Consider the following 27,160-nt stretch of genomic DNA (forward strand, 5'->3'; position numbering starts at 1 on the left):
TCAAGATAATTTAATATTCATGCAGGACTTGACACGTCATCAAAGGGAAGTAATTAAATACCCATATAGGTATGACCACGGATATGCTCTAAAAGTGTGAAAAACATATTTTTCATTTCCCTACGTCTTGAAATGAAATGAAAATGAGGACTGCATGCCATGAGTCTGCATTAAACTTCAATTTTTTACCCCGCCTTCCTTTTTGACCGAAAATGCAGCAGATGCATTGACGGAAAATGCAGCACAGGCACAGAGAGAGGAGGCGAAGAGGGAGAAAGACAGAGTGATAGAGAGACACACAGAGGCAGAGAGAGAGGGAGAGGGGGAGAGAGTGAGTGGCGTGCACGGACAGCCCCTCTGTCTCTCAAAGACACTGCAGCAGCTGCATGCAAGCGATAAGAGCAGTCATTCACTTCCAACTCCCCCCTCTTCCTCCTACGCACGCACACATGCAAATCACACACACACACACACACACACACACACACACACACACACACACACACACACACACACACACACACACACACACACACACACACACACACACACACACACACACACACACACACACACACACACACACACACACACACACACACACACACACACACACACACACACACACACACACCCAAAGCAGGTTGCCTCATGGGCGCAGATGCATGTGATGATTAGGAGAAAGCCATTGTCACTATAATAGTCAAGAGGTCTTCCTCAAGCATCATCTTTTTTCTTGTGACGTCAGAGTCGTCGACAGCAGGATGAAACACTAGCGAGCCAGAGGGCCGCAGAGCAGGAGTGGAGGTAACACACAGAGAACCAATGGCCGTCCCTCCTTTATCGCTGACAGAGTATAATCACACAGTGCTAAGCAGGCAGCAGCACAGGATCCCTCAGCTTGTGACTGACACTATTGTATACCCTGTTTGTCCGCCTCATCTGGGCACGGAACGATAATACCCTGTTTGTCCGCCTCATCTGGGCACGGAACGATAATCGTTGTTAGCGTTTATCGTGATAAAAAATGCTCACAATAATTGCATTGCAGAGATTTTACACACTGGGGTCTATTCACTTTTGCTGATCTGCACACTTTGACCTGACATGAGATTGGCTGAGTTTTCTCTCTCCTACACCAAATCTTTTCACCAAAATTCCCAATCTTCAACCTCCTCTTATGCTGGTTAGCTAGGGCCATTGACCTGTGCAATAGCATAAAGGATTATGATAAGTCTGCGTTGTTAGCCATTTGGAAGCCATTGAGTTCCAGGCCTTGTGTTCTAAGCTGGTACTATATAATGTAAACTTAAATGCGACATACATGTTTATTGACAGCTTACTGAAAAGAAATTAAATAATTAAATTTTAACAAAACAATTATTAATAACTATTATTTTGCATCCAGTGTGACATTTAAAACACAAAAGTCCCACCACTGAAACGTATGCCAATCATTTTGATCCACTGACAACACTCAGACCCCAAATCCATATAGTCCATAGAATCTCTAAGTGCCAATGAATTGGTGGATCCTTCCACGGTTAGCTCATGTTGCGCTTATAGCTAATCTGTATCTTGGCGGGGAGCCACGTGTGACCTGGCTTCCATCCAGATCCAGTGAGCTGTGTAGGCAGCAGCCATTGGCTACAGCACAGCTACAGCAGATCCAGTGAGTTGTGTAGGCAGCAGCCATTGGCTACAGCACAGCTCCAGCAGATCCCAGAACAGCCTGGGGAAGATGTGCCAAACTGCAGCAGCACAAAGGAGACCACACTGTTTATCAAAGATTAAGCAGTGTTTAGTCTCTCTCCCCATCCCTTGCCCCATCCTACACTCTAACGTACGCATGTGCACATCAATCACTCACACGTGTGTGTATGCGCACGCACACACGCACGCACACACACACACACACACACACACACACACACACACACACACACACACACACACACACACACACACACACACACACACACACACACACACACACACACACACACACACACACACACACAGACACACACACACACACACACACACACACACACACACAACATGCAAGCACCAGCTCACACCCTAATTGCTAATTGTCCCTAGCACTGAGAGTTTAATAAATTATAACTAATTGTGATTATTGGTGAAAATTAGGATAGTAGAGAGAGAGAGAGAGAGAGAGAGAGAGAGAGAGAGAGAGAGAGAGAGAGAGAGAGAGAGAGAGAGAGAGAGAGAGAGAGAGAGAGAGAGAGAGAGAGAGAGAGAGAGAGAGAGAGAGCATCAGCCAATGTGTGGAGCAGAGGTTGCATGATAAAGGATGTAGTAAACACATACTGTAGATCAGGGGTTCTCAACCCTCTGGGTTTTGTTTTTTGCAACTGAATAGCTGGAAAGTGGAAATGAAGAGTTTACATATAGTACACATAGTACATGCATACACCTTCCCTAATGATTATATCTGGTTTCAGTATTTATTTATGGTGTATTGTCTCTATTATTATTAGCAGTCAATTTATATTGGGGGTCGGGAGGGGGCGGGGCGGAGGTCCCGAGACATTGCCAAAGCATTTCCGGGGGTCCCCGGCCAAAAACGTTGAGAACCCCTGCTGTAGATGATACTTTATGGCTTACACTGTATAGAATAGTATACGTACACATTAATAACTCATATATAAGTACTCATTCACACTAGCTATAGGCTTACTGCTGTTATGAGGCTAGTTTTCATATAGTGGCAAATGCACTTTTATGTAATATTGTAACGTCTTATTTATTATACACATACAATTGCAATTGCACTTTTATTTGTACAATATATGCTATAGAAACCTTGCTATTCTACCATTATTATTATTATTAAGTATTTTTTATCATTTATAAATATGAAACACCATATTTTTGATTAGATGTTTCCTCTATCAACTCACTTCGGTACAGTTCCCCATGAGTCTCCATTATTATCATCATTATTTTGTTTCCATTAATAAACATAATTATATTAAAACAGTCTTTACCCACAATACATATACATTAAAAATGCATTTATTTGAATAATTTGTATATTCCTTTAACACATTAAAGGTAACACTGGCCACCAAAACATTAACTATTATCAATTTAAAAATTTCAAAGGCAGTTTTTTGTTCGGGGTCTAAAATGACGATTCTGTGGGCTCCTCGTCCTCATAGCTTATCATGCTGCTCGCACACTGCCCAGCCCACAAATGCGTCTACCCGTCATGTTCCCATAATGCTTTGTGGCATCCGCAGCTAGATTCATGCACACAGGTATTGATTTTCTTCCCTTTTTTTCTCCTTCTCCCAAGTATCCCTTTATTTATCCAGCTAAGCCCCTCCCTGCAGCTGTGTGTGTGTGTGTGTGTGTGTGTGTGTGTGTGTGTGTGTGTGTGTGTGTGTGTGTGTGTGTGTGTGTGTGTGTGTGTGTGCGTGCGTGCGTGCGTGCGTGCTCGGAGCTCGTGAAAGGACAGAATAAATGCACCATGAGAGACGCTCACCACATAACCTGGATGCATTTTCCTTTATCTGTTACGTATCGGCGACTGCTGCTTTGCTGCAGAGTAACGCACCAAATCCTGGTCTGAAAATACATGTCTAAAAGTGTGTGTGTGTGTGTGTGTGTGTGTGTGTGTGTGTGTGTGTGTGTGTGTGTGTGTGTGTGTGTGTGTGTGTGTGTGTGTGTGTGTGTGTGTGTGTGTGTGTGTGTGTGTGTGTGTTTGCCATCCATCCATCCATCCATCCATCCACTGGTTCGTACAAACACTTCATTCTCCACAGGCCACCTGACCCATTTTTCTGTGTGAATAACAATACTCCAGCCAATCATGGACAGACAGAATGACGAATGCTGGAAACAGACTCTCCATCCAGCCTGTCACACGTCAGAGTCCCAACCCTGCCTGTCGACAGAGGGAGGGAGCGCGCGCGAGAGAGAGAGAGAGAGAGAGGAGTGAATGTCAGTTATCCTCCCTCTTCTCTCTCTCTCTCTCTCTCTCTCTCTCTCTCTCTCTCTCTTTCTCCCTCTCTCTCTCTCTCTCTCTCTCTCCCCCACCCGCCTTCCCTCCCTTTCTTTTCTCTCCTCATCTCCGGCTCCGCCACACAGGGACCAGTAAAACCATTATTCGTGCGCCCCAGCCCCCTTCTCAAGGTTGTGCTGCACCAATGGCTGCGCATTTCTCCCCCGCCATCTAAGAAAAGGGCAAAACCGTCAGCAAGCCTTGCTGCAAAGCTTGCAACAATACACAGTCATTATACAATGCTACCTGTAGGGTACGGCCTATAGGTTTCTAAGGGAAATGAATTACTCACGTTCCATCCTCTGAAGGAATATTTGCGATAAGGCGAAAATAAATTAAAAGCGGTCATTATCGCCTTTGAAAAATATTATACTAATTACACTTCTTCCATTTAGACTATCTTTATTTAATTATTCCTTCTTTTTATCTGTTGTTGTTACTTGTCAGTGTGAGACATTATGTGAAAACCGCAGTGGAACAAGACATGAGCGTTTGCTGGGGCCAGCATGGCTACCTGAACAACTGAAATAGCCAGCCGGCTGCAAACAGCTACAGTTCAACACACCTGGCTAGCAACACCTTGCTTGACCTGACCGCTGACCATGTCCTCAGTTACAAAGACGAGCAAACACAATGCCCAAGTCAACAGACACTCACAGTCTCTGGAATGTGATTACATTGCTTTAAAATCGCTCTAAAAGCCTAAATAGTACATTGTACAATAAAACGTTGTTTAAACTATTCTTAGAGTTAATTTAACTCTAAGAATGTACGAATGTAACGGGTCCTTTTGGTTACATTTGTTAACACTCTGAGTTACATACAGATAAATCAATATAGGCCTACTTAGGATTTTACTGTGTGTTGCTGCCTGGAAATGCAGACCAAATAAAACAATCACACTCGTGTGATTGTTTTATTTTATCATCATACATCACATTCCTGTGCATTCCGGGCCCATTCCGTGCTCACACACACTGACTCCTGTGCATAGGAGGGGCTAGCGCTCAGGCCCTATGGAACCATATGATAACTGCAGCCTTTTGATAGAAACTCTTGATATTGACTTCAAAGGAACATTACACAGAGCCATTTTATTTGATGTTGTGGCTGGCTCTTTCTCGCTTTTGGCAGTGGCTGGGAGGACTGATCCAGTCTGCAAGGAATAAACCGTCCCATAATGCCAAAACGGTCAGAAGAGCTTGCAAAAAGGCAGGCAGGCAGGCAGACACACACAGACAGTCACATAAGCTATGGAAGAATACAGTATGCAGCATTCTTATACCATTGCATCTCTATGCAGGTCTATTCATTCATTCATTCATTCATTCATTCATTCATTCATTCATTCATTCATTCATTCATTCATTCATTCATTCATTCATTTATTCATTCATATTGGGGACATTGTGATGATTACACTACTAGCCCTACTAGCCTTTTCATAATTAACAGAGAGATTGTGGGATGCCAGGGAGATATTGAAGAGAGAGAGAGAGAGAGAGAGAGAGAGAGAGAGAGAGAGAGAGAGAGAGAGAGAAGAGGTAGAGTGACCACAGGAGAAGAAAAGGTTGAACCAGAGGAGACATTAGGGAGGTTTGAGCAGAGTGGAGAGAGGCCGTGTGATGGCCGTCGGCCCTCGCCCTCAGCCGTGCACTGAATGAAAAGAAACCCCTGTGTGTGTGTGTGTGTGTGTGCGTGCGTGCGTGCGTGTGTGTGTGTGTGTGTGTGTGTGTGTGTGTGTGTGTGTGTGAGTAAAGAGAGAGAGAGACATAGAGAGAGACTCTCTGCAGTAGCACTGGGGGGGTCGGCCCCCTCTCGGCCCTACTGGTGCTGAATGCAGAGCAGGCCCCGTCAGGCCAAGGCCCTCCTCAGAGACTGCACCACAGGCTGCACCTGCATGGGGACTGGGCCAGCACAGCTAGCTTACACGCCATCATCCACTGACTCCATCACAGCAAAATCCTCAGGATTTGATAGCACATTTTCAAATACGTTTTCAAGTCAGGAACCCCCAAATTGTATTTGACCACAGACCCACAATTTGACAATATTTTGTTTCATGGACCCCCATACAAGATTTGTGTTGTTAAAATGTTTTAAAAACATTATACAAACGATTTCAATAATATTTTCAAGAGTTTTTGAAAATCGCAGATGTGTTAAGGTGGTTAAACTGATCTTGATGCTGTAATAACTAATTTTTCTGGCGACCCCCTGGAACCTCTTCAAGGACCCCACTTTGAGAACCAGTTCATTTAACCACATGGACCCTAGCGTCCCTAATCTGGGGGTAACATTTGGCAAAAATAGCAGATCAAGCAAGTATTGTGAGCTTATAGATTGGCTATTTTCAGGCGGGGCCTTGTATAGAGCTCTTGGAAATCCGGTCAACTGCACCGGTATAGGGTATGTACATGTTTAACTCAGAGTGTAGAAGATTGTCCCAACATGGATCTTTTCAGGTCAATTTTGGGGAGGATTTTTCTGTGTATCACTGTACTGATATCGCACGCACGCACGCATGCACGCACGCATGCACGCACGCACGCACGCACGCACGCACGCACGCACACAGCGACACAGTAGCTGGTAACGAAGGAAACTGTGTCTACTGTGCATGGTTGGACAACCATCAATCATGGTTGGCTGTGCTTGTTCATACAGTGCATACCTTTATCATGGCATTAAAATGGCTGGGTGAACAGCTAGCACCTTGTGTGATGCTGGATAGCACCACTTACACCAGGAAAGCACTACGTCAAAGGCATGAGGCCACCACTGACAATCACGTCGTGTCAGTGGCAGTACGTACTCACCCCCAGTACGTGAGTCTAAGTAGTTGCTCAGTCATTTTTTACTCACGTATCACTTTTAAAAAGTATTCAAAAGTACATGCTTTAAGAAATACTGTACAATTCAAAAGTACAAATTCAAATTGTGTCTTTTTTGTATCAATGCAAAGCTGTATTCAAGTTAAAGATTTTCCAGAACTTTTTAAAGAATATTAATAATAGTGAAAATAGTAGATCTACAAGCTCACAGCGTTGTGTGCTGCTATTGTCAAATAGGACTCAAGTGGTTAATTCATAATTTACTTTTTCCCTTCCTAGAAATGTTGTTGTACAATATGTATGTCTTTAACATCTAGTGGAGTGAAGCCATCTTAAGTATCAAAAAATCACACCTGTGTGAAGTGAGGGGCGCTCTTATCATCATACGTACATCATCATATATCATCTCATTCTGGCCAATCACAATTTGCGTCCTCACTTTTCTGCCCTCACTTTTTATCCTCAATACGTACTTTGCTCAGCCAATCACGTCATTGCTATTATTCACACAAACACACAAAGCTGGGCATGCATAAACTCAAAAACATGTACTTAAGTACAGGACTCAATGTAATTCTTTACTGTCCACCACTGCCAATTAAGAAAGCACTATGTCAAATGCATAAGGCAATCACTGATAATTACATCATGCCAGTAGTGATTATAGCCCTATAACTAATTACTGTACCTAAAACCATGCCAGGACATGTAGACCATAGCAGTCTGTAGAACCCGCAGAACCCTATACGAAGCCAGCGTTTAATTTTTTCACCCATGCAGTTGGCTTACGTATGATTCATGATTGACTATTGACTATCATGACTATTTTGTATTTGATGTATTACCATGTTTTTTGTTCTTGCTTACTGTAAGTCCCTCTGGATTTAGAGCCTCTGCTAAATGCCTAAATTGTAAAATTGGTTGTCAATGATGCATATACTGTGTGTAGGCCTATAACATTAATTAATGTCATCAGTATAGTCTACTTTGCCCCATGTTTGGCGGACCCAAACAAATAAATTTGCCTTAAATTATGCCGCGTTTACACCATCGAATACAATAAAGCTCTGCAATTTTTTGTATTATTTTTGAAAACTTGACTGACTGCAAGCACTGACTGAATTCTGGAAAATGTCCACCTATAATATCTAATAGGGGTGGGTTTAATATCAGGCAGCTGGCCCCACTGACAGACAGACCACATACTATACCGCAACAGTCGCTTTTTATGGGTGTTCCAAATGAATGTATTTTTTATTGTCATCCATCCATTTGTGCCAGTGGACCGACCATGGCTGTGTAAGTGGTGCATTGTTAGTCTACCCTGCAACAACTCAAAGTGCTCTATGTCCAGTGAGACCCACAGAGGGCCTGTTGGATTGGTGCTGCACGTTATGCTACACCTCTCTAAACACAACACCATCCAGTCAATTATTCATATACCAGAGACAGAAATGCCTTATTTCTCAAAGCTAGTTTTTCTTTCTTGCCGTGTTGATATTATTATAATTTTACAAAATAAAACATTGTATATTGGATTGATTAATAGGCTTTGGAGTTTGATCAACTTCAGCTGCTGCCTGCCAGTTAAGTTCACTCGCACACTCGCACACAGTGTATACAGAACATTGAAATTGCATTTTCTTTTGCGTGGAACTGAGAATAAGGGGAATGGACTGTGTGTCGGTATGATGCGTGCACTGAGATGTGAATAAAGACCATTTGCTCATGGATTCATAGGCTTCCGTCATCCATTATTGAGCATGGAGAAGAGCAGGATTGGTGGCTGGATGATTTTTTTGACAGCGTTTACATGGCTGACAGCTACAGTTCATTTGAACAGCGCAAGACAAATACTTCAACATTGTTTTTTTCATTTTTTTGTTTTGTTTTTTTGCAAAGAAAAATGGGTATAGGGTTAGTAAATATTTTTAAAGTTCCAAAGTTCCAATAATTGCTTTGACACAACACAAATAAGTGCTATAAATACGAGGGGGTAGATAAAACAATGTAGTAAACAACAGCTTTCAGTCTAAGTTCAGGATTCAATATAAAACATTCTGTATGTATTTGATCAGCAGGATCACACTTATATGCCCACAGCTCAACAAACGTCCTCGGGGCAAATCCATTTATGGACAATTAAGAGATTGCTATAGATTTCAACATGGCTGCTTTCGCCTCAGCAGACAAATGTGAAGCGTCAACAAAAAAGGCCATTTCTAGCCAGCGTTTGCCCTCCATCCAAAAGCAAAATGACATTAGCTCTTGTCTATTGAGTTTGTTAAATGCCCCACATAGAGTGAATTTACCCCCCAGGGCTGGGAAACAATCACGCAGGCGAGCGTTCCATTTAAGTGATTTGAATGATCTGAATGCTGCTGTGGCTCCGATCAGCCAGATAAATGGGTCAATAGACATGGAGACTAAGTGACATGGCTGGCAGCCTGTGCTCTCGTGGAAGACCGACACAAGAGTGAGACCTCACTGTCCTCACTGTCATTGGGTCAGACAGACATGGACACACACACACAGACACACACACACACACACACAGGCCCAGAAACACACAAAATCCAGTGGCTTGTCTGGTTCATGGCCCCAGTTGTGTCTCGTGTCAAAAGGTCCCTTCACACAGACCACACATAGCTCTCTGTTGTCACAAACCTAACCTCATGCCAAGATGAACTGCTTATTAATAGATGATAGATCAATTAAAAGTGGGTGTGCAGCAGCGGCACGACAAAGTACAAACCAAAATATTCATTGTTATTCGTCTAGTCTACAGGATGGATTTATCTGTAAGGTATCACTTACAGTTATATATAGATACAATGAGAATCCCACAGGGACAGCTCTGCATAAAGTGTCTAGTGTCTATTCTACAGTATATTGGATTACAAAATACTTTCATAATATAGACTGTCACACATAGTAGCTTGTCTCGTAAAGGAAGATGCCACAACTTACTTTCTGGGCTGATTGACATTGTGTCTTTCTCCCAGGACACTACGGTTATGTAGGCCTCCACTGAGGCAGGGATAATGCACTTGAAGACCGCCACATTGCCTCTCATGGCTTTCTGATCCTCCACCCGGACAGTGTAGGGCTCTCGTAGGACTGGAAGGAGACCATAGAGAGGGTTAATGTGTATTAATGGTTTCAGTAGTACTATTTCTACTAGATGAATGATAGTGAAACCACATCTCAACATCCAGTCACTCCTCTAGGATGTGGTTGGCTCAAAAGATAATAACAAACAACCTGAGCCATGGTAATGGATGAAATAATATTACAGGATGAGCATTTTTGTTGACAAATGTAGCAACTGTAGCTAAATAACAGCATTTTCTCTGATTAAGTTTATATCATTGTCCATGGTGGGTACAAATTAGAAGTTCACAGAAGTGTCCAGGGCAGCTGTTATTGTTTACAACCTGAAAATCTGTACACTCTATAATGGTGAGAGAAAGAAAATAAACTTTGGATGAATATCACTACAGTACTGTATATATGTTATGAAAACCAGTAAAGCATCTGTGTAATTTTAGATTTTTGCTTTGGCTATTCAAAAATAGCAGATATATAAGCTCACAACAAGATTGTACATCTACTATTTCTGAACATTTTTGAAACATCTTGAAAGTGTGAGAACTACCAATTCAGAAGGAATTTGTAGAATCGACCTCAGGTCTTGCGTTAAGTAAAGTGTCAATAGACATGTGGGCGGCGAACAAAGTAAGAAGCCACTGACCAGCCTTAATGTGGACATCTTGGCTTCTGATTCTCCCTGAGGGGTTCTCCGCTGTGCAATAGTATGTGTTGTCATGGATGAGCTTGCTGAAGCTGGAGGGGGGGATGTGGAAGATCTGGAGGGTGCCATTGGAGTGCACGTGGCGGATCCCGGGCACGTCATAGATCTCCTCGCCGGTGGCCAGGTACCAGCGCAGCGAGACGGGGGGCACGCCTGCAGCGGGACAGGGCACCGAAGTCCCTGTGGTGCTGGCAAACACTACCTCTTGCACAGATGCATTGACAAAATATAAGCTGGAACGTAGATCTTCACTGAAAACTGTATAGGAAACAACAGGAGAAAGGGAAATAGAATAAGGTGAAAAACAAAACGACAAAAAACAAGAATAATAAAATGTAAATGTTACTATTTTTTGGCCACTTTCTTATTAATTAACAAATGTAAAAAATACTTTCATATTCACAATATGCTATTCTGTGGTTCTTTCTCTGTGATTATACTGTGCACATTTTCTATGGACTTCCATTTTGCCTTTTCTGCTTGGTAAAAGTGTTTTTCTCTGCTGCAGTGAAAGAAGCTTGGAGGAGTATGGCATCTTGCTGTCTATGAAGAGGCATTGCAGCTGGACCCTGGGAGAGCACCTGACCATACTGTACAACAGTACAACACACATGATAGGACAGGAGCACTGCTGCTGCCCCTCCCCCTCCCCAAGTTCATGTACACACTCACAGACACAAACCACAACACTCGCAACAAGCTTTTGTGATGTGCATGCTAAATATGCCCGAAATGACCCAAAAATAACTACCGTATATACAAGCACCCTGCCCATACTGTAAGCTTGTATTTTTATCTTTCTTAGCCTAAGCTTTATGGCCTAGTACACTATCTTGACTTATTGGCAATGGCATACAGTAGGTATTTAAGAATGATCAGAGTACCCGTTGTATGCATCTGTCTGTGTCCCTTTTATGCCCATACTGTATATGGAATGGAGAACTACTGTGTATCTGTCTGTGTCTGTCTGCCTTGTCCCTTTTAAGCCCATATGGGGAGATCCCTGATGTCATCAGTATTTTGCCTATAGGGATATTGGTCGGATCGGCGGTTCTGGACAACTGCTGATCCGACCAACTTGCCGCAATTCCTCGGGTCCTCAGCGAGGATGAATAATCACAGAGCAGTCATCCTTCCAGGCTATAGGTGTCCCATGAGCCTATTGCTCTTCTTTTTGCTAAAGATTATAAAGATCACCAAATCCGTTTAGAGATAAGACTACTGTACAACACAATTCCTACGTACTTTCATGGAGGACTTGCACAGTGAATGTGAAAAAAGTAAAAAACATTTCAAATCACAAGCTTTCATTGACTGATACAGACATAATTGACACAGGGAATTAACAATCACACCTTGTGGATAACACAAAACATTGGCTGACGAAAATCTGTTTAGAAATACATGTGGGATCTACTGATGTAGCTGGTACCTTTATACACACATGTATAAAGGTACTGACATAGTCATATACATGGTACCTTTATACACACATGTATAAAGGTACTGACATAGTCATATACATGGTACCTTTATACACACATGTATAAAGGTACTGACATAGTCATATACATGGTACCTTTATACACACATGTATAAAGGTACTGACATAGTCATATACAGTACATTGCAGACAGACCATGAAGGATGAATAGTCCACAATTCGCCTTATAGGCTTACTGGTTTCAACACGATCAATGTCCAACACTGTGCTTGTAAAAGCGCTATTTTCCATTGTTTGTTGACAATGCGACAATGCGATGGATTCCTTTGCATACGTCACGCGGACATGCCCAGGCCCAGGCCGGGCAAATGCTGAGATGTGCTATTGCAGGGGTTCTCAACGTTTTTGGCCGGGGACCCCCGGAAATGCTTTGGCAATGTCTCGGGACCCCCGCCCCGCCCCCTCCCGACCCCCAATATAAATTGACTGCTACAATAACCTTAAACCATTTTGGGCGGGAACCCCTTTTGGTGTTTTAAGCATTGTTATAATTTAGCTATTGAAAAATAACAGATCTACAAGCTCATAGCGCGCCACCGAGTGGCGCGCTACGAGCTTGTAGGTCTGCTATTTTTGAAACATCGTGAAAATAAAAATTTAAAAAATATATATTTTTTTCTTTTTTTTTTGAAAATAATTTGGGGACCCCCTAAAATAATTTGGCGACCACCCGAGGGGTCGCGACCCACGGGTTGAGAACCCCTGTGCTATTGCATCACTCAGTCTGCATGGACTCCAGCAGACTCTGGTTCATGTACAGTACAGTATGTTACGCCTGCATTGTGAATTGACCTTTACTGTAACATAGTTACAGTAGTACAGTGTAACATAGTTTGTCCTAGTGGTGACAATGCAGCACCACTTTTCACTGTGATCACTGTCCAAAGATTAGTCCCCATGAGCAGTCACTCTTGTCGCACCGCAATGGTGTATTGACAGTCCTTTATTATATCCTGACGATCCATTGCCCCATGCCTTTGCAAACACACAAACAATATTGTCATCACGGATGTCTCCAGGCAGACAGAAAGTATATTTATCCATTCATATAAATGTACAAAGACCTTAGCTTTCATAACTGTATGGTTATTATACCACACCTATCAGCCAATCAGAATGTGTGATTTGACCAACAACCAGTTTTATAATCAATAAACTATGGATATGATGATGTAATAACATTACATTATTTTACCACAATGTTATATTTCTATAGACCCTGTCATTTTTGTTTAATTAGGTTAGAGTATGGAGGGCAGCGATTCAGGAGTCCGGACTTGGTGTTGGCTAGACTGCACTCTCGCATCGTATCGCATCACATATGCTGATGCCACAGGTGTAAGTAATCCTGCCAAAATAGCCAATATACCAAGTTGCACAGTAGCGCCACTTGGCAAAAACAACAGTGTCAACTAAAGTTGGGGATACATTACTTTTGAGGATCAACACGGCTGTGTGATGATTTATGAAGCACAAACCTACTGTATACAGTATATACAGCAGGGGGTTTCAATTGGGTTTTCCGATTGTGAACCAGGACCACCACCCTGACTAATCAACCTGGGGACCACTGTTGTGTTGGGATGGGATATGCATATGGGGCTAAGATTAGTGCTTTCGTAACACTTGCTATGCAATGCATTCCATGTCTATACTGTTTCTACACTGTTTCTCAACCTATACTCCATGGCATAATTAGGCCTGCAGGTGGTCCATGGGAAAATGTTTTAAAATATAAATAAAATGCCTTTGTTAAATTATTAAAATATGTTTAAATAATACAGTATTTCAAAAGTCCATCAAATAGAAAATATTTGAATTAATAGCTAATAAAAAGATTGAAATTAATGAAAAATGATATCAAGCCCAGGCATTATTTAACTGAAATACACGAGTGGTATGAGATGGTGGTTGAGAACCACTGATCTATTCCTATCCCACGGTTACCCTTATTCCATTCTCTTACTTTATTAAACTGAGGTTAACTGATATACAGTAGGCCTACTGATAGAGCAGACACATGATGACATTATACTGTATGGGCAGTTGGGCACATTTCCAAATAATGATGACTCAATCAGGCAAGCTGGTAAACTTACCATCTTGAGATTCTAACTCCCTTTTCTGTGGAATTTCTTAACTCAGACTTCCCAGTAACTGACAACACAGACGCACTTCCACGGAACAGTGCAGAAAGGTTTAGTGCACTGTTGCGTGGAAGAAAATACAAAATCTTCACTTTGCTATATTACTAAATGCATCGTCAGGGACCACATGCAATACCTCCACGGACCCTCTAGTGGTCCACGGACCACCTGTTGAAAACCCCTGCTGCTAATGTGAGTGAAACAGGTACAGTGAGTGACTAAGCAGTATTGTGTGTGTGTGTGTGTGTGTGTGTGTGTGTGTGTGTGTGTGTGTGTGTGTGTGTGTGTGTGTGTGTGTGTGTGTGTGTGTGTGTGTGTGTGTGTGTGTGTGTGTGTGTGTGTGTGTGCGTGTGTTGTTTATATTATCTTGGAATCCCCATTGATGATGTCATTTCTGTCGGTTATCAGGTCACCCCATGTTCCCTCAGTCTGTATCTTCCATCAGCTCTACATGTATGTTCCCTCAGCACTAGCAATTTCCCTCAGCTGTATGTTCCCTCAGCACTATGTTCCCTCCTCAGCCCAATGTTCCCTCCGCTCAATGTTCCCTCAGCTCTATAATCCTTCATGTTGTGACAATGTGTCTCATTATCCAATTGTCAACAACTAGCAACACCATGGCTGACCATCAAGAACCCTGAGGAACACTATACTGTGTAATGTTGCTCTACAATCTGCTTGTGTTCACTGGCTTTTTAGCTTGAAATGAATGGACATACTCTAACTGCAAAGTGCATCAACCATTTGCAATGTTGATTTCGACTGGAGGTCTGTGTTTGCATGTAATTCCCCTTCCCTACACCTCAGCAGCCTGTCTCTCTATACAGCACCCTTGTATCTACAGAAAATACATGTATTTAAAGAAAAAATAATCGACTTAATCTACTAAACTGAACTTCTTCAGATTTGTTTGCACTCCTGATGCAATGGTCTTATTCCAAATACATACAGTTTATAAGTGCATCCCGGCTTGGCTCTTGAAAAGAACGAGTGCATTTGGAAGTGCACAGGGAGGTCTGCAGTCTCCAGTGGGTTTGCGAATATCCCCTCTTTCCAAGCCATCAAAAGCATTTTAATGACATGTGTCTGACACAGATTTGAGTTATCTGCAATCATGTTTATTTGGATGGTGCACTGGGGCGTGCACAAACTACAGTATGATAACATAGTGACATAGCACTAGTGACATACTGACATAGTGCTAGCTAAAATGTACAATGATGAAACAAATGTATTTGCGGTTAATATATCTGAATATTGAGGCAATAGTTTTACAATAGTTACAATAGGTTGTTTATAATATACAGTACTATATTTGCTGAGGTAAAATATCTAATAAAACAACTTTGATTATGTCCTAAACTCACAAAGGGAAATCTGTATGTGAAAATGTGTGATTTTTTAAATATTGAGTATATTAAGACAATATCCTTAATGTGAGGGGGAGAAGTGATTGTACTAGTGCAATATTGTATTAATTTCTACTATATATTTCAGTTATTTTTCATATGTGCCCAGTGGACCTTTTGCTTACGAAGCCTAAAAGCCATAATGAAACGTATTTTTTTATTTATATGTTCTGATTAAGTAATCATTATCGTGACAGTCCTACAGTCATTGTACTGTATAGTCTGGCCCTGTTAACATGCACACTCGCTTCCTGTCACCAGCCGGACTGCCTGCCTGCCTGTGCGACAGCTGCCAATCCCTCCTCCCCAGGGACCAAACATTTTAGCGCTTCATAAATTCCTAATGAGCGCGCTCAAATCACCGTCCGCTTCCTCCCACTGGTCGTTCAGTCCGTTACGACAAACAAACACTGTCACGTACACATGTTTCCTCACATTTCTTGCTGCACTCACTTCACACATGCATTACACAGAGGGGCAGTCATGGAGGTGTTGAAGGGTGAATGGATGTTGTCAACAACTACAGTTTTATGGTGTCTTATTCCAGGAGGTATACATCTGGATCACAGAAGGACCAGACTGTTCTTAAGGGACCTAATATTGATTGTGATGCTGAAACCTGAACATTAATTCACTTTAAAAGACTGGTATTAGTCAGTGTAGACTAAAGAGGCCTAAAACATTGAACTTAGTATCTTCATATCTGTACTGTACCTCAGTACAGTACCTCAGTACATGTGCCAAAGTTTGTATTCTAATATGTTTGCACTTTCAGTTCCCTCATCTCCGTGTTTTTTTTGAGTGGTGCAACCACTCCCTTACGAAGCTATGTGTGTGGCTGCCTGCCTGGGTGCCTGCCTGGGTGCTTGGGTGGGTATGAGCACGAAAATAGCATGGTTGTTTTTCACCACCTGTGTGCAACCTAACACACACACAAACACACGTGCACATATTAACTGTATATATGATGATTTTGGGTGTGCCAGTACAGTACAGTGACAATACAGTACAGTACAGTACAGTAAAGTAGAGGGTATAGTAGAGGGACTCCCACACAGTAACTCTGTCATTTCTCAACCATTTCGGACGTGAGGCAGCTCGCCGGAATCGGCCCGGCCCCCTGGGCGCGTTCATGGGGGTCTGGATGTGCCGGAGACCCCCACATGGTAACTCTGTCATTTCTCTACCGTTTTGGACGTGAAGCGGCTCGCCGGAACCGGGCCGGCACCATGGCCGTGGTCCTATGGGTCTGGAACTTCCGGGGACCCCCCGGGGACCCCCACACGGAGTTGCACCACTTACTTCACACGGGTGTGATTTTTAATAGTTTTTTGGTTAGATAACAGGTTTAAGAGATAGGCTAGTGTCTATTTTTTGGCAATAATCAAAAATACAATGCAACAATCCCAAGTGCAACATGTTACTTCCTACTTCTGCCTACGTTTGTCACTCCTGACATGCGCTGCCGGTTACAACTCCCCCGTGGCTCCCGCCATGCACGGCAGGTTAAAACTAACCCGTGGCAGGTTAAAACTAACCCATAATTGGCTTTTCCTGTGAGGTTAGGTTTAGGGTTGGGTTTTGGGTAGGGTGTCTGACTCATGACTGTGGGACTGTTAGTACGTCAGACCCAACACATGCACCCCAAACCTATTTCATCCCTGGGCCACTCTATGACCGGCATACTGCCAATTACCTCAGGACTCAAATTCAAAATGTTTATGCTTTTATGAAGACATGATGTCAATGTCAATAAATAAAACAGATCTTCTTTGCCAGCAAATCTGACTTTACTTGGTAGGCCTATAGGCTATTTCTAGGGATTGGATTGGTTTTGGCATTAGACCATTAGACCACAACTTAGTACTACAGTTAGTGGACCACTTGTTTGCACACAATCATCCCTGGTGTGAAAGAGCTTAGGGAGTTTAGAATATTACTGTACATGGCATGTTTATCTCAGTAGCTGTAAAATGTCTTTCTTTAAGATGCACAACCAATGAAATGAAGAAGAAAGTCACAGGAACGCTGCATTCATAACGTCATGCACTTTGTTTCTGCTTTTTGAAAATGCCATTCTTTTTCAGTAATGCATTTGATCTTAATTCATTCACGAGTTTTATTCGTATGCTAGCAATAACTGACTATAGTTCAGAGTGAAAGGTTATTTATATTGCGAATTAGGGAGTGTGTCAAAACAAAATACTGTGCAAAAAGCTGCGGTACTTTGCACTCTAAATGAGAACAAAGAACCATCACACAGCCAATGGTTTGAGTGTGTTTGAAAGGTGAACGAGAGACAGAAAGAGAGGCTGCCTCACGAGTGCTTTTGTCTCAATCTTCTTCGCGCCAACTCATTAAAAATTTAGCCCCCTTCCCATTTCTGGGTGGCTGATTCCTTAGGACGAGTGAGTTGTGATGGACGGCAGCCCTGCCAGATCCCAATAGTTCAGATACATATAGTCAGAGTGCATTTATTTTTCAGTGTATTGCCAGGGAAAACAGTGAGGGGTGGAGCAGCATCAGGGAGAACTGGAAAGCACTCAGACAGTTACACGCAGATGGCTATTAAGAGAGATAGAGGGAGTGATGAAGGGGGAGAGGGAGAGAGAGAGAGAAATTTCAAGGGAGACGGGAGCCACGACAAAGGTCAAAGAAATTCTCTATTGTCTTAAAAATACTAATAATAGCAAATTGCCATGCTCCTCTCCTTCCTCTCTACCTCCCTCTTGTAGCATGGCTGTGTTTGTATTCCTCTCTAACCTTCAGCTCTCCTTCACGCTACTCTGGCCCTGTCTTTCACAGTCAGACTTGCTCAACCTTTACAGGAGGTTGCAGGTGCAAAGAAACAAACACGAAAATTGTGTGTGTGTGTGTGTGTGTGTGTGTGTGTGTGTGTGTGTGTGTGCGTGCGTGCGTGCGTGCGTGCGTGCGTGCGTGCGTGCGTGCGTGCGTGCGTGCGTGCGTGCGTGCGTGCGTGCGTGCGTGCGTGCGTGCGTGTGCACACATGTGTGTGTGTGGGGGGGGGGGGGTAGGACCAGAGATGAGGGCATAGCTACATGACACTGAGCTGGCCATCTGATGATACAAAAAAGAGGGAGGGGGTTATGACACAAGGTAAGATGAGATCAGGTGTTAGTCGCAAAAATAATAAAAGAGTGAAACACAGGAGACCAGTAAGACGCCTGAGGGTGACAGCAGACTGCTGGGCGAGCGCTGGCACTTTGGCATGGGGGTCAGATCAACATATGGAATTAATTCTGTACTGGCCATATTTATATGGAGCGTGTCTTGAGTGTACAGGGTTTGATGAGGTCAGATCAACATATGGAATAGGTCAGATCCATATATGGAGATCTAAGGATGGCAGCGGGGGCAGTGTCTTGAGTGTACAGGGTTTGATGAGGGCCCAGATATGGCCGGGCCTTACATTTCGGGCCTGTTGAGAACTCTAGTTTTCATCGTCTGCACTAATAACTTTGGGGCAGGCCCGTCTAGAGTTTAAATGGACAGGTATCAGTCAAAAGGGAGACATCGAAGAGGAAGTATGGATAGGGAAGGATCAACATATGGAATGTCAGAACAGGTCAGCTCCATATATGGAGATCTAAGGGTTTGAGGTTTGAGGTGAGAGTAGAGTTGCTGGCCAATATCAATGACATCAGGGATCTCCATATATGGGCTTAATATTGATGACATCACGTGATGTCACGAGGCATGACCATATATGTGGCGTGACTGACTGATGGGAAATGCACGATTTCATAGTTAACTGCGACATGCAGTCGCAACAACAACTGTACTGGGTATAAATGAGTTATCATGAAGTTTATCAACAGTGAATATATTAATTATTATACGTACATACAGTGTCAACAGGCATTCAACAGTGAGTAACTGAATGGATATATGTAGTCTACAGTACTGCAGACCCAACTTATATGGGTTTATGTGTCCATGTGCATTCTTTAATAAATTGTCTGCCGGGGAATGCATCAGAATAAAAGTGCTAGAGTGCCAAGCAGATGGGTAAATTTGACTCTGAAAAGCCCTGCCTTCCATTTCCTCCCAAAACCGGGAAATTAAATCTTCTATTACTACTTCGCGCTACCTCGTCTGAGGTCTCTTTAGAAGTGTTAATATTCCATGTTTGTATGTTTCATATGGTATTTTGTATGTGTACATGTCAAATGAAAAACTGTAAAAACAAATGTGTTAATATTCCAAACAAGACGCTTGATTAAGTCAGAAATGATGACAGAACATTGCCGTTTTGATCAAACCATGAAGAGTGCCGTAGATTTAGTAAAGAGACACTTTAGTCGGGCCGTAAACAAGGAAGTAAAACATGTCTAGGATCGCTGAAGAAGGAAAGGCCAAGCAATGGGAGCTGCCAAAAAATGGATTACAGCGATCCTGTTTTATATCATTAAAAAGCTTTATATGGTGGAGAATTCCGTCAGAAGCAGACGATTGGATTTTATATGACGTATAATATGAGTATTCCGCCGTAAGCAATAAATGAGCAATTATTGCAGTAGCAATAAACTACTTCCACCCTGCCGTAGGCTACCTACATTTTGTTGAGGGGCGCTAGCCCCTCCTATAAACAGGTTTAATATTTGTTTTTAGTTCAATGTTTGTTTTAAAAACGCCATTGACAATGAATAGAGTTTAATGTTTGTTTTAAAAACGCCATTGACAATGATGGGAAAATCTACGTCATCTTGTCCCTAACACAAACATTAAATGCCATTAACAATAAAGATAATTTAATGTTTGTTTTACATCACCATTACATCACCTAATCAACATGAGTTAGACATTAATATATTAGCCCCCCTCACTTCACACGGGTGTGATTTTTAATGTATCCATTAATTTGTACACTCTCAGAGAAGGTTTACAAATGCACAACCTAGCTGCTGTATCTGCCACATTTTCGAGTGTGTTGAGTGAAGAGGCACACTTCTTCTGTCTGTTGACAATACTGAGAACAGTACCACAGAAAGATCAAACCAGCACTGGGCTGAATCTTAAAACAGGAGATGAAAGATTTGTGTGGACCCCATCGATACGCGCTTAGCGTTCTGCCTGGTGGGCAGATTAAGGCTGCATTCATATATACTAACACTTTGGTCCACAACTCAAAGGAAGGCTTCATCTGAATTTCTCTCTCTGTGCTGGTACTATTTTGAACGTCAACCATCCGAAATTAGCAATGTTCTTTTGGATGTTTAGTTGCTTACTGGCCAGATGAGCATTGATTAGGTCACTCTAGCCTGGTATTCAAAACAAAACAATTACTTTTCCCCTATATTCACTGAGGCAGAAAAAAACTGATTTGACATTTCATTCAGGAATGGTTCCTGGTAGAGCTCTGTAGGTCAGCAAGAAATACCCTAGAGTCATCTTTAGAGCAGTCCTTCACACACGCAGGCTCGCGCGGATGCACACGTGCAAGCACATACACATACTCAAGGCAAGGGTCATCAATATGTCCGTAGCCTACATGGACAAATGTGTCTGTGACAAAGACTTGGTCTTATAGCACATTTTTTTTATCATAAGACCCAAGTACTGAATGCCAAGTGTCCAAAAGTATGTATGACACAATATTTACTATCACACTATGGCATATGCCTATTAAGAGTCAAAACTCAAATGTTTTATTTGCAAGGATGCCCTTAACTTTGAGAGACAAATGAGTACAAATTGAACCAAATGGACCCGTAACACTCTCAGAGTTACAGACCTGTTACGGTCATTCAGGGCAAGCTCTTTATGTGTGTCTTTATTATTGTCATATTGTCATTTTGTATGTCTGTGGCAAAAGTGGAATTTTGACAAAAATGTCCACAACAAGCCAGCAAGGCAATGACCCCTGAATAGTCGGAGCGCAACGCTACTGTATCAAAGAACTATGTTGCACATACAGTAGTCGCTGGTGCGACTAACAATGAAGAGAAAAGACCGAAATGTTGTCTACCTGATAATTGCAGTCAACATTTTATCAGAGCGACAATAATTTGCTGTGTGCTCTATTTACTGCAGCGCAACAGCATAAAATAATTAACACGACTCACCTAGGGTTTAACAGACTTCCAAACAGTACCCCTTGTTTAAGTCACAGGAGCCAAAATCTTGCTTGTACCGGTAAGTAATCCATGTGATGTCTTGTTTACATCTTAGCTGCAACAAGCATGCTAATCACAATAACAAGCAGAAGTAGTCTATTTCCTCTCAGAAAGGCAGATTTCAAAATAAGAGATTCACGTTAACCACAGAGCCAATAGAAGGCTCTGGTCAACTGGTTTTATTTTTAAGTATACTTACAGGAAGTAGATGGACTAAATTAGAAATACACTAGACCGGTGCCCGGCTTTAGAGCACTGAGTCGGTAATGGTGGAAGTTGGAGATCCATGCCCCACCCGGCTATGCAATACCCGTTGTACCCGTGTCAGAGTACCTGTTCCACCCATCTGTCTGTATCCCTTTTATGCCCGAGATTTCTGTATCTGTCTCTCTGTGTCCCTTTATTCCTATATATGGGGTTCTGTGTCAGACATGCCCAAATATGAAACTGTGTTGTGAACAGGCCAGCTCCATATATGGAGATATAGGGGTGATCAGGTCCAGAGCCCGGGCAGAGGCTTTTGTGCTGGTTCTGGACAACCGGCTATCCACAAGTTGGAAATGCATGTCCCACCCAGTTATTATGTACGTGTCCCTCTTATGCCCATATATGGAGTTCTTTGCCATGCATGCCCAAATATGGAGTCTATGCAGATGTCAGAACATATTTGTGATATCAGAACAGGCCAGCTCCATATATGGAGCCTGGGCAGGGGCCTTGTCCAGAGCCCGGGCAGAGGCCTTTTGTGGCGGTTCTGGACAACAGTGGGTCCGACCGACTCGACACCAGGCACTGCACTCCCTGTGGGGGTGTGGAATGTGTGTCGAATTTGAAGTTGGCGGGGGAAACGGTTCTCGAGTTAACTGGATTACAGATGTACGTACAGTACGTACGCGCACACACACACACACACACACACACACACACACACACACACACACACACACACACACACACACACACACACACACACACACACACACACACACACACACACAGGAGTAGGCTATTTCCAATTTTTACTTCTGGTCCACTATACATCTCAGAGACAAATATTGTACTTAAGTTACTAGTTACTTTATGTACATTTGAATTATTATTACAAAACATACAGTAACTGCTTCTTCAGCCCTATAGGCCTACTTATGTTGTTGGAAAACAGCCAAACTACAAGCTCGGCAATTTCACTGAGCTTGTAGAATTGCCACTCTATTTTCAAAAGATGTGTATACATTTTGATAACATTCAGCATATTGAGTACTTTTGGAATTAAGCATATTTTGATGCCAATACTCACTTACATTTTCAATAATGATTTTTATTTCATTTTTTTTTTTTTTTTTGCAGTCCTTTCTAGAATGTGATACATTTTACTTAAGTAACAAATGTGAATACTTCTTCCACCACTGAAAATGGCTGGCACAGTCCCAGATGTCAGAACCTATTGGTGGCAGGCCTTGCTGAAGCCTCTAATCCTGGATTGCAGTTGACTCCTAATGCACTCCTCCTGTCCTGTCCCAGCCGCTCAGTGGAAGGAAGGGGCAACTTGGTTTGGTTTGGCACTGTGACAGCTCAAGGGCACCATTCAGACACACTATGGTCAAGGTGAGAGTGCATGCAGGGCAAGGGAGGTCTCAAAGGATTCAGTGTAAGGACGGGGGGTGTTTGCTATACTGTACAGTTGGGTGCCACCGATATTGTCCCTTATCATTTGACCCATTTAGGCCTGACCTCAAAATTTTAAAAAATCCTTCTAAATCCTCCACGATTTTTCAAGCTAGACGCTATGAGCTTGTAGATCTGCTATTTTTCAATAGCTAAATTATAACATAATGTTTAAAACACCAAAAGGGGTTCCCGCCCAAAATGGGTTAACTGTCCTTTTGCGCAGATCACGCAAACCTCAGCAAAAAGAAAAGGACAATATCGATGGCCTCCAACTGTATATGAGTGAGTGGCCAAATCAATGTAAATCACACTGACATGCACGTGAGAAACAGGCAAGACAGCAAAAGGTCCACTGGACAATAATATTTCTGTTGTTGCAAGCCATTTCCGGACAGATCTACATTCAGATCTTGGACTTCCTGAGACCAGCCTGTGACGTCAGCCTCAGCCATCTATGACCTATAGTCAGGCTCTATACGGTCATTCAAATAAATATAAAGAAATATGAAAGTGTATGGAGGTAGTTCCTTGGTCTACTGGCAATGTGAAATCTGGTGCTGATCGGCCCAGTTGTTCGTGAGATTAGCTCTCGGACAAACACACAGACAATAATCAGACGCAGGACGCACACGCACGCACGCACGCACGCACGCACGCACGCACGCACGCACGCACGCACACACTCACACACACACACACACACACACACACACACACAGTTATAGGCTGTAGATCGGCTATTTCCACTATTTGTGTATGTTGCACAAGAAGTGTCGGTTAATACAAGGTAAGATGTTTTTAAATGATCAAACACAAATACCTGCTTCTCGTTTAATTGATTAGCCTACATTAGCATTAACGGTTCATTGGTCCTAAATATAAGTTTTGATGTATTTTCAGTTAGTTGCCCAGCCCTAACACACAGACAGACCGAGTTCTCCTCATAGACGTCGCCTCCTACAGAGCCATGTCATAAAAAAGCCTTTATCTCTCAACCTGTCCCTATAATGTACTGTATGGGATTGAAACCTGCTCCAACCAACCGGTGGGCCTCCGTCAATCCCGACAGCACCCATCAGGGGCTGCTTCCAAAACCACCCAGGCAATTTATTTAAGTAAATGTCTGATCAATAACACACAACATAAAGAGGGCTATGCATTAGACTGTACATTAGCCCACTGATGTGTCAGGGGCTTTCTCTCTGCTCTGCCTGCGTGTGTTTACCTTGACCAAACACCATCAATCAACACCCGTAGTTCCCCGTTCCCCATCTTTTCTTTCTGAACATGTTCATCATATATGCCTGGTACTTTTGACTGTAGTTGTAGTTGAGTAATATTTGAAAAAGAGTATTTACAGATACTTTGACTCAAGTACTGGGGGTGGAGTACTTTGTCCACCCTGTAAAATTGAGGCAGGGTTGTGTACAGCCTGTTTGGGAAGAGACTGGTGGGATTGGGGGGGGGGGGGGGGGGGGGGGTTGTAGGAGTTTGGGGGAGATGGGTTGTGGGGGGTGGGGTGTAGGACAGACATAGTGATGACAGTGAGTAAGCATCCAACTCCCACCCTCCTGTTAGTCTAGGGCCGAGCCAGATTTTGGTATATATATTGGGAATATTTAAAGGGATTTTTCAAATATTCCCTTTTTTTCCCCCAAGATGTTTTTGAAAATAGCAGATTTACAAGCTCATAACATGTTGAGTTGTGAGCTTGTAGATCAGCTATTTTCAAATAGCCAATGTGTAGCTTTAAAGTGCTCAAGTGTTAATCGCTTCTTTTTCATATAGTTGCTTATTTCTCTCGCAAAATCTGGCAACTCTGCCTCCCCCACCCCTCCTATCTCCTGCCCTAGGGGCTCAGTAAGCGGCAAATAGAGGAGCGCTCTGCCCCTAACGCGATGCATGGAGCAGAGAACAGGGACCCCGCACTCTCACCCAAACCACCGACTCCCAATTTGCTCTCATGAATAATGTTGAGCGGTGCGCTCAGTGCCACGCAGCAGCTCTGTAAGAAAAATACAATGATATCCTCCTCTGATGTCAACTCTCCGGAGGCTGAGACGGAGGGGTTGCCGCCGCGGAGCGGGTTAGTTGATGCATGTGAATGCTCATTTACATGAACGCTAACAGGAGAAAGAGCGGGAGAGAGAGAGAGAGAGAGAGAGAGAGAGAGAGAGAGGAGGAGTTCCCACAGACTGACTGAATATACTTGGAAGACCTTAATCAGCTCCAGCTGGTGAGATGAAAATGTCAGACTATTGGACATCAGAACAGAGGGAGAGAATGAGAGAAAAAACACAAACATAAAGAGAGAGACACACACACAGAGGGATGTCAGAGACGCACACACAGAGGGATGTCAGAGGTCACGGGTCGGTTTGAACACTACAGAAACTCTACTACATAAACAAGGCCTCGCTTTTGCCATTGAACGGTTGAAGCTAACATGCATAGACGTGAAGAGATAACACGAGAAAGTAAAGCAGGTGAAAACAGCCACATCAAACATATCAGATATTTTTAAGAGCTCCATTAGCCTTCGTCTGTCGCACAGAATTGATATGCAGAGGGGTTTCTGCACTGTGCTGCAACTTACGCTATTAGCCCGCATCAAGATCAAAGTATGAATCAGAGCTAGTTGTTGACATGCATTTTCATCCTAAGGCACTGCAGCTTTGGAGTCACCAAACTGACTGAGCTCACTTTCTATACAACAAATCCAGAATAATATTTAAATGAATCACACATAAATGAATGTGACTATCAATTCAAATATGCCTAATTAATATAGGCATGATAGTGGAGTAATCATCTCATTTGATCTATTTTCACATATATATGGATACGTGTGTGTGTGTGTGTGTGTGTGTGTGTGTGTGTGTGTGTGTGTGTGTGTGTGTGTGTGTGTGTGTGTGTGTGTGTGTTTGTGTGTGTGTGTGTGTGTGTGTGTGTGTGTGTGTGTGTGTGTGTGTGTGTGTTTGTGTGTGTGTGTGTGTGTGTGTGTGTGTGTGTGTGTGTGTGTGTGTGTGTGTGTGTGTGTGTGTGTGTGTGTGTGTGTGTGTGTGTGTGTGTGTGTGTGTGTGTGTGTGTGTGTGTGTGTGTTACATGATAGTATATTTATTTCAGCACAACTCTGTGCTGTACCATGCATGCCATTGCTATACTAGCCTATGAATAGCTGGTAGAGAGAGAAGGGGGATCTCAGGTGAGCTAAGCGGAAGGACATTAAACCCAGCAGGCAGGGATGAACGGGGAGATTAACTCAAGGAGGAGGAATGACAGCTTGAAGAATATCTCCAGTGCATACACTGACAGTACAGCACAGGCCTTCAGTAGTGAATGCTACAGTAGTGTAGGAGGGGAGCCATTACAGAAGTCTGTCTTCATGCATGTATTCTACACGGTGCAAATAATCCCTCCATCACCACACATTCACAACACAGATTCTACTCTTTGTGGATGCTACAGTAAAGTAGACCTGCAATTGATATTCCACTATGAAAAAATTGCAAAGCAAGAACATCTCCAAATGTTTTCCATTTGAGGAAGCATCTATTTTGCAGTTGTCATGCATGTACTATACCATGTTCGCATGTAGCATAATAAACTACTAT

General features: G+C 42.8%; 1 protein-coding gene across 2 annotated transcripts in view; it reads right to left on the reverse strand.

The window, feature by feature from the left end:
* dscama (Down syndrome cell adhesion molecule a) overlaps positions 1 to 27,160 on the reverse strand; it is a gene marked incomplete at its 5' end in the record, with an annotated part of 124,708 nt that overhangs the window by 88,999 nt on the left and 8,549 nt on the right. For both annotated transcript variants that reach the window (XM_079507391.1, XM_079507390.1), the window contains 2 exons: positions 9,838 to 9,987; positions 10,622 to 10,939. In XM_079507391.1, coding sequence (XP_079363517.1) covers positions 9,838 to 9,987; positions 10,622 to 10,939 — 468 coding nt within the window. The remainder of the gene's footprint in view (positions 1 to 9,837; positions 9,988 to 10,621; positions 10,940 to 27,160) is intronic.

The sequence above is a fragment of the Electrona antarctica genome (assembly GCF_951216825.1).
Source record: "Electrona antarctica genome assembly, chromosome: 8".
Lineage (NCBI taxonomy): Eukaryota > Metazoa > Chordata > Actinopteri > Myctophiformes > Myctophidae > Electrona > Electrona antarctica.